The sequence below is a fragment of the Lathyrus oleraceus genome, chromosome 7 (genome assembly GCF_024323335.1).
Source record: "Lathyrus oleraceus cultivar Zhongwan6 chromosome 7, CAAS_Psat_ZW6_1.0, whole genome shotgun sequence".
In the NCBI taxonomy this organism is placed as follows: domain Eukaryota; kingdom Viridiplantae; phylum Streptophyta; class Magnoliopsida; order Fabales; family Fabaceae; genus Lathyrus; species Lathyrus oleraceus.
In genome coordinates, this window is record NC_066585.1 from 66988365 (window position 1) to 66996939 (window position 8575).

An 8575-nucleotide genomic window follows, 5' to 3' on the forward strand; every position below is an offset into this window, starting at 1 on the left:
TTCCCGATCGTCGAATGCGAAGAGAGGTAGTACAAGTAAGCGAGAGGTTTAGATAAATACTCGACCATAAGGAGAGGGAGAGAAGCTAACCCCCGTTCCCAAGTCTTCTTCCACCTCACTCCTGGGGAAGGTCGTTTCTATATTCGTATATAGAGATAGACGTAAGGTTGGGGCTGGACCGGGCGGACCCCGGCTTCCGACGTACAACAAGATCAAGCCCAAACGTCGTTCAGTTTTTTCCTCCTCTTCCTGTTCTATTGATCAGAAGCACCCAGCAGCGCCACGCCGCTACTCCTCAAATAGGTGGCGGTTGCTTTGAATGAACTCTACAGTTGACTGTAAGAGTTCTTATTTTTGGACGCGCGCTGCTTCATCTCTATGGGCGTCGCGTGCTTTTATGATATTAAACCTCTTGCCGTCGAAGCCCGGCCTCCGCTTGTTTAAGGAGGTTGGCGTTCTCTTGCAGACGGCGTCGGTTATCCTGTCGCAATCGGTCTAAGTGTTCCTCCGAAAACAAATTAGAGTTAGGATCATCCCGCGTGTGACTTTCTACCTCCGCAGCGGTGACGCTCCCAGGGGACGAGACGGATTGTGGTGGAGATCCGTCCGAATCCGTTTCCGAGGAGGCATGGGGAGTCCGACTGAGATGCCGGAGACTCAGAGCCTGATGTCCCCTCGCCGAGAGGCATCATATGGTTTTGGTATGTGAGCAGCGCTCGTAAAGTCTACAGTCAAGGCAAGCCCTGCTGAGCAGCCCAACCCTCTTAGAGCAAAGGATAGGGCTCGACCGCCCAGAGAGAACCCAACCTTTGAAAGTCAGGCATGAAAGAAATCCAATTCCTTGAATTGCTGACAAAGAAGATAGAAAATACCTAAAAAGGTAGAAATAAAGAGAAACTAAGATTTAAGAAAAGGAGTCAAACTCAAGCTCGAACTTATAAAGTAAAGATAGGCGGATTAAAAGTAGTTAAAGCCCCGCCTTGCTTTCGCGTATTTAGGGCCTAACTTTGTAAAGCGTTTTAATGTTGGAATTTTTGTTTCATATGAGGCAAAATAAACATGGGGGGCCGTTTTCTTAGGCAGTTGCTGATTGGTCAGCTCTGTCTTTGCTATTTCGACGGTTTCCTACAACGAAAAGAGACTGGATCTTCAATATAAGTCTTTCTTGTGAAAGAATAGGGCAGCATTTGTTTGTGGCTCCCTCACACCACTGCTGGTGACCTTGCAAACTCTAAGGTCCTTTAGGCTGCTGGGTTAGTAAGAACAAGATAGTGGGCTTTCCCGTGTAATTTCGACACCTTGGACTTCGGCATCTTTACTTAGGGATACCCTTGGTAAATCATCTTTCTTTTCCCTGCGAGAACAGCTCTTCTTCAGCTACCGAAGCTTGCAGGTGTGTAGCTGCACCGAGCTTTCTCTTTTGAATTCGGGCACGGTATTGATGAGAGCCTTTTTTCCTCGGATCATGTTGTCTGACGTCCTTCCTGATGAGACCTTTTTCAAAGTCCCTTGTTTTAATTCGACGAAGAGCTTCTTTATCTTACGCAATTTCGAGATCAGGATATTGAAGAATACCTTCGACGTGTAGCTAAGTAGCTTCAGATTCCCTTTCCTTGGTTGCCGATCAAGGTAGAGTCTTCACAGGTGATCAAGTAAAAGAGTTTGCTAATATATATAGTTTTTGTTGAAATGATTCACTCAACACCTTTGCTCAGGCTAATGGACAAGCCGAGTCTTCCAAAAAAATAAGGTGAACTAGCTTAGAAAAAATGATAAAGGATAACCCAAGCAAGGATCTGGCATGAAGTGTAGTCAGAGGCTCTCTAGGCATGTCGGACAAAAAGACCGAGTTTCCATTAGGAGGTGGGACAAGAAGCTTAACCATACTTGGCTTTGGAAAGACTTCTGCTCGACACGTTCAAGCTTTTCCGGGAGGATCTTTTTTAAATATTTTATTCCCAGGTTAAAGACTGGGGCGGGTTTAACTAAATATCCTGACCCCTGACCCATAGTCTTCATGGATCTGATCTTTCCTGCTATTCCTAAGGAAAGGATAGTATTCAAGGCGATCAGAGTCAGCATCGGCATAAGGGAAGAAAAAGTGGCAAGAATCATTCCATTCTTCCTCGGCAAGAGCACCCGAATCCGAATTTTGTTTTTGGCCTTGTCAGTATCCCTTTGTGAGTCTTCTGCTGAAGACTTTCTCCTTAGTAGTCTCCCAATGGCCCTTGACCGGTGTGGCTAAGCCAATACATAATCACCATAAATTAGTGACGAGGGCTCTCTGCGGCTAAGAATAGAAGGTGGTGTACTAGTTCTCAGTAAGTATTGGAAGAATCCCATGAAATGTTCATCCAAAGAGGGATTTTAGTTAGTGAAAAAAGACCTTCTTTTTCTTGTTACCTCCTGCCCGCAGCCATGCACTTAATAAATCAATATCATAGGAGTAGTAGCGCTAAGCGAAGCATCAAAGCAGAAGGAGCTTGACACCATTGAATCAAGTGTTGAAAGACTACGTATGAAAATAGAATCCCCAGATGATAGGGGCCCGGGAACTGAACGATGTTAGCGCAAGGGGCTTAAATTAAAAGGCAGGTAGCATTCGATAAGCAGGCAGGTTTGGGAAACTAGCACCAGGTACTAGGTCGATGGCATGCAGAATACTCCTCATCGGTGGTAAACCATGGGAAGAGCATCACCAACCAGCTCCTTCAAATATTTTAATAGTATCTGAATGAAGAAGAATGTCGAGAGAATAGTTCAATGCCGGCGAATAGCGTAGGAAGTAACCAAGTTTGAATGGTGGAAAGCCAGCAAGGGAAAAAGCATTAGTTTCAGCGAAGCTATTCTAAGCGTCAGAGAAAAGTACTTTCAGGCAAGGTCGGCTAGCGAACCCCGCTACTCCTTTGTCTTTTAGGAAGGGAAGTCTGAGTCAAAGTCATTGTGAATCCTCAGTTTGAAGGCGATTCACCTTCACCCAGCATCTTTTAAAGTTTTAGTCTTATTATTTATCATCTGCCTGCGGCTCTGGCCGGCCCATCTTCCTCCATGTCCTCATCCGAGGTTCAAGCAATTGGTCATCATTCCTGGCCGGCTGGCCGAGGTCGAGTTCCTCCCTTATTTAGAATCTATACGGCTTTCTTCGTCTCTATTATTTGATTTATCAATAGCCAAAAACTTGACTTTCAGGTCTGCGAGAGGTCAATGTACTAGAGCTCATGCCCAAATAGGGGCTTTCTTTTCTCTTGCATGCGCCTTCCCTTCCTCCCTCATTCATTAAAATCAAAGGAAGCTTCATCGGGAAGGGATAGGGATGGCGCATTGGCTTGGTTGGCGGCTTGGCTTCGCTATCGCTCATGACTTGGTATAGAGTCCGTGTAGTCGGTGAGTACGAGTACAGCCTATGAAACAGGCTTTGAGTTCCATTACATTGCAAAAATGAATTCCCGCCACTCTCCCTTCCAGTGAACCCCACGTGTCTGCCTCCGGCTTCGAAGCAGTGGGGAAGAAAAGGACTCGGCTTAACTTCACTTGGGTTCGGTTTACCTTGTTACTATTGGAATGATGGAAGTAGCTCTTCTTCCTCTTTGCGTTAGCGACTCTGAGCTCATAGGGAGCTGGGAATTAGCTTGGTTAGCTGGAGAAGGGATAGAGTTGAAAGATCGGATTTTTTTAGCGCGCCTTATGCCTGTCCTTTCCTGACTCTGTCGATGGTATGCCTGAGATGGCAGTCTTTCTCCTTGGCTTGTACTCGAGATTAGATTCCCTTTTTGTTCGAAATCGATATCTTCGCCTTTGAGAAAGGGAACGAAGGAATTCCGTCTGTTGTCACAAGAATTGTTCAAGTTGAATGCGAATAATCGATTGAATCCGATCTTTGAAGACTTGAAGGACTAGTGTCCAATCCCGGCCGATGTAGAGTAGTCCCTTTTGGGCAGCACTTCCTCGTAGGGAACTACCTATTGTCCTTCTTTCTTGTGGTGGAACCTGGGATTCACCCTCCCAGAAGTTATTATCGCCAAAACAAAAAAAGACATCTTGAATTTCCCACAAGAGTAAAACTATAATAGTATCCGACTCATATGGCGGCGGGGGCTGCGTTCCCCTCTCTTTCTGCTGGATGGGGAGTGCATCGGTCGGCTATGTCCCTGGACCTCCTGGCTTCCCTGTCACGTCCGAACGTAATCAGAGAAGACCTGCCCAAGCACCGCACCACCTTGTGATCATAAAGAAGAATATCCAATACAATCACAGGAAAGAGTACCCGAAAAAAACCGTAACGTATCAGGGTCGTACGCCTGGAACAGTCGTACAATTTCGGCGATTCAAAAAGGAGTATATCCCTCTCCCTTAGTGTCTTTCCACTTCCCTCGTTCAGGAACAAACCCTTCGCCTAATTCTTTTGAGTCCCGGCCTGGTTTTTCCCCACTAACCAATTACGTTACGACCACTGAAGAAACTTGGTTGACGAACATGGTTTATGCGCCGCTAATGTAGCGGCTTGTCGAGCATTTGACAAACTCACACCATCCATCTCAAATAGGACTTGTCCCGCGGACACACGAGCAATCCAACCCGTAGGATTTCCTTTTCCTCTTCCCATTCTTACTTCTGTAGGTTTCCCGGTAATAGGGATATCTGCGAAAACTCTTACCCATATCTTACCATTTTTTCGGAATTGTCCGCTCATAGCACGATGGAAGTGCCCGATTATAGCCCGACGCGCTGCTTCAATGGCTCGATATGAAAGACGACCAGCTCTACAACTTTGAGTGCCATATCTTCCAAAACCTAGTTTTGTTCCGTCTGGTTTGCAACCCCTACTACATCTGCCTTTACGATATTTACTAAATTTCGTACGTTTCGGATATAGCACGTCCCTTTTTTTTTTTACTATATGAAATCCACACTTTGACACCTGAGATTCCGTAACGAGTAGATACTTCCGCAGAAGCATAATCTATTTTCTGGTTAAATACATTACGAGATGTTTTTCCATACTTTCCGCATTCAGTTCTAGCTATTTCTGCGCCTTCTGATCGACCTGAACAACATATACGGATCCCCTCAACCCCTTTTTTCATTACTAATGGAATATCCTTAACTATTCTACTAAAAATGGAACGAAATGATCTTGTTTTCTTTCTCAGTTGAAAAGAGATGTCTTGAGCAATCGGAGAAGCACTTTGATAAACAGATTTGATCTTGACCGACTCAATTAAGGTATTAGTGTTTGTTCTATTAGACAACAAAGATCGCATTTTTTTCACTTCGTTCAAATAAGAGTTGTACCCGTACGGAATTTTTCTGTTTCTCAGTATGATCTCTATCATCATCTCTATTCCCTTTATCCACTCTCCTATCCTACCTAGGTCTATGAATTTATCTATCAATTCCATTACCTTATCCTTACCCATGAGGTTCCAACATTTGATCCTTAATTGACCTAGGAGTGGTTCCCGGGCATCCTCAAAAAAAAGGTTATTATAAATCCCAACTCTATCCCTTGGAAAGAAAAAGGTAGCACCGAAGAAAGGAAAGAGCGAGATGGTGGTTTTTGTTGTTCCCGCGAAGCGAAGATCATTCGCCAAGCGAATGAAGTGGGTCAACCTCTTTTTGGCTTCGGCCAAACACTTTTTCTCGCTGGTCGAGCTTTCTACAAAAAAAGCGATGCGAGAACGTATTCTCTTATCTAAGCTTCTTCCCTGCGCATTCGCTCCCCCCATCGTAGATGGTTCAGCCACGCCCGGTGCCACGAAATGATTGAGAACTACGACGGGGTCGAAATGCATTTGGTTCTTTCTACAAAAAAAGTATTGCATGACCGAATAATTCAAGGAGGGGCGCACTGCAGGGAGGGTCCTTTTAAATAGATGACTCGTCGGGCCGTCGGAGCGGGACTTCTTGGGGAAAAATAACTTAAAAAACGAAGTTTTTCTGAAGGAGTCGTAATTTTCTATCAGGAACGCTATGTCATTTACAGCCCCGGCGTATTTCGGATGCTTGAAGGCCCCGCTGACCCGAAGTGATTTAGAAAGATTCTTCTTTATCGATGGTGATCGGTCATGGTATCCATAGCGTTGCTTCTTTTTCGGCCAAATCCTAATTTCGTTTTGCTTCTCCCGGTCGTCGAGCCTGATCGACTCGACTCTTTTCCCTGCCCTCCGGCCTCTCACTTCGTTTCGTTCTTCTTCTTTCTTGTTGCTGGAATGAAGACACCCGATCGGCCCGACTTTCCCAAATGCCCACCACCGGCCCTTCTCCTTTCCGGGTCTGGATTTATCGCGTCGTTTCAGTCGTCGTGGTCGACGGGGAAGAAAGAAATGAATGAATGTTCTTTTGGGAAAATGTATAAGAATACACCTACCGAGACGAAAGCCAAAGGTTAGTCTCGCAGGTGGACGTATCGAACCGAAATAAGATCTCAGATTGACATCTTGATAAACTAATTTACCATAATAATAAATAGAGTCAATGGTGACTCCGCCGTGGGAATAGCCGCTTCTTTCTTGATAGAGGGGCTTCCATTCACCAACGCTGACAAAAAGTGCTCTCCGAACCGTGCTGGATAGTCACCCATCACACGGCTCTCAAACCCAACCTGTGGTGAATCCCGGGAGACAAAGTCAAAGCGCTTGATCCTTTGCCCCATACTTTGAGATGCTTCTCCCCGCCGATCAAGCAGCGACGCTGCTCGTGATAGGCTTAGCTTTAAGCCGCTATCGTTCGGTTCGAATAAGTCAAGTCCCCTCGGTCGGTTCGCTCAGGTGGTCTTCCCTTATCTTCTCTTCTCTAACGTTCAGAGTTGTTCTGGTTTAAAAAAGGAGCACCGGCCGAGCGCCCTGAATGAATAATAAATGGACAGCAAAGGGAATCAATGATTCTTATTCAACCGAGTTGAAGTTAGCAACATGTCGATTACACACCGGAGGTTGGTAAGAACTGAGGGACAATGCCCCCCTAACCTAAGTGGGCCTACCAGCGAAACAACTGGTACTGGATCGGGGGTGGGGGGGTTGGTTTCGTGCAAGGCCTTCGCAGCAGGAAGAGGCAGTTGTCATTTGAAGGGAAAGGCCCTTTGTATAGGGTTCCCTGCGCACCCTGATTCAACATTTCTATGTTCTTAGTCAAGCCTAAACTTATTGAAAACTAAAGCGCTAACGCTATAATAATTATAAAAATAGCAACCTTTCGCCTTATAAACTAAAACAAAACAAGTTTACTTACTTACTATAAAAAAAGAAGAAAGCGGCAACAAGCACCTTCTTTCTCAAAGTAAACTTTCTCGCTTCTTGCTTTAGAAAGATTGCAGCGTTAGCGCTTCTTGACTAAGAACATCATAGAAAGTCAAGGCTCCTCTCCTTTTCTAGGAATCTACAACTCTCTTTACTGAGCGAGACTCCATCCATATCCCTACTAGTGGTTATATTAAATATTTTTTATTTTATCATTTGTTTGACAGCCTAAACTAGGCTCCATTTTAGATAGGTTTTCGGTCTTAATAAAAAAAATAGGTCAGGGGCGCGTCGGAACGGTCGGTGGCTGCTTAGTCTCATCCGAGAGTCTAATCTCTTTGTACTTTTTTATTATTTTTTTTAAAATAAATAAGAAAAATAAGGGGGTCGATTTAGGCTCCTTCCCTTCCACTGCATAGCTGCGCTAGCAGGTACTATGAGCCCTCTGTCCCACGCATCTAACCAGCTCGCGTGGTTCACCGGTTCCACCGAAAACTCTCATTTGTTGAAGCGGAGCATAGTGCGCTTTAGGCGCCGAGCGAGAAAGGTCTCTTTCTTCTTTCGTTTCGGTTTATTCACTGATCTGAAACTTAGCACTAGTTTTCTTATTGATTCCAGGGGCGGCGGCGTTCTTGAATGAAGTCTATCCGAACCGAATTAGCACTTCTCAGATCAGGCTAGGCCTCTCCAGCTCCGCAGGGCGCCGGGGCCCTGGATGCGCTAGCGATCGGCACATAGGGGGTGCCGGGTTTCTCGGCCTGGTATCCTGCACCTCGCGTTCATGATATCTACATTCAACTGTGCCCCGGAGACACGGTCGAAGCACGCCCGCCCGGTGTGCTTCTTTCACGACATGCTCTGGTCCCGGGTCTCTTCCAGTGGTCTTCTAGCGTTAGAAGAAGTCGTGTCCGTCCCGGACATCTGCTACGTCCTCCCATCCCAAGCTTTTTTATTCAACATATATAGGACAAACTGAAGGAAGGAAAAGACTGACCCATTCGGTGACTTTCGCGGTCGCCCTCACTGAACCGACTTGAATCTGAACTACGATTCAGATCGAGTCTTACCGAAATCGGATTTCCTTTTCGTGCCATATGCGCCTTATTGTTACTTTCTTTACTTTTTCCCCTTTTTTCTTCCCGGTTTAATATTTGTTCTCGAAAGTCTTCGTTTCGCAAACTCTCCAAATTGTTGACCAAGCAAGGTCGCACTGAGACTGTGAGAACACTAACGGAACACTCTCTGACCCCCACTGACCAGCTAGTCTGAACTGACGACCGGCCCGCAAGCTACTCGATTTTTTTTTATTCTTAGCTGCTCTGGATTCGATTCTAGATGCT

At 45.6% G+C, this 8575-nt stretch overlaps 1 protein-coding gene across 1 annotated transcript; it reads right to left on the reverse strand.

Moving 5' to 3' along the window:
• Window positions 1-4330: 4330 nt before the first annotated feature.
• On the reverse strand, window positions 4331-6572 carry LOC127107962 (ribosomal protein S3, mitochondrial; the record flags this gene model as incomplete). The annotated part of the gene is made up of 2 exons (XM_051045314.1): window positions 4331-4833; window positions 4919-6572. Coding segments are annotated over 2 exons (2046 nt in total), but the record flags the coding sequence as incomplete, so codon positions are not given.
• Window positions 6573-8575: the final 2003 nt, after the last annotated feature.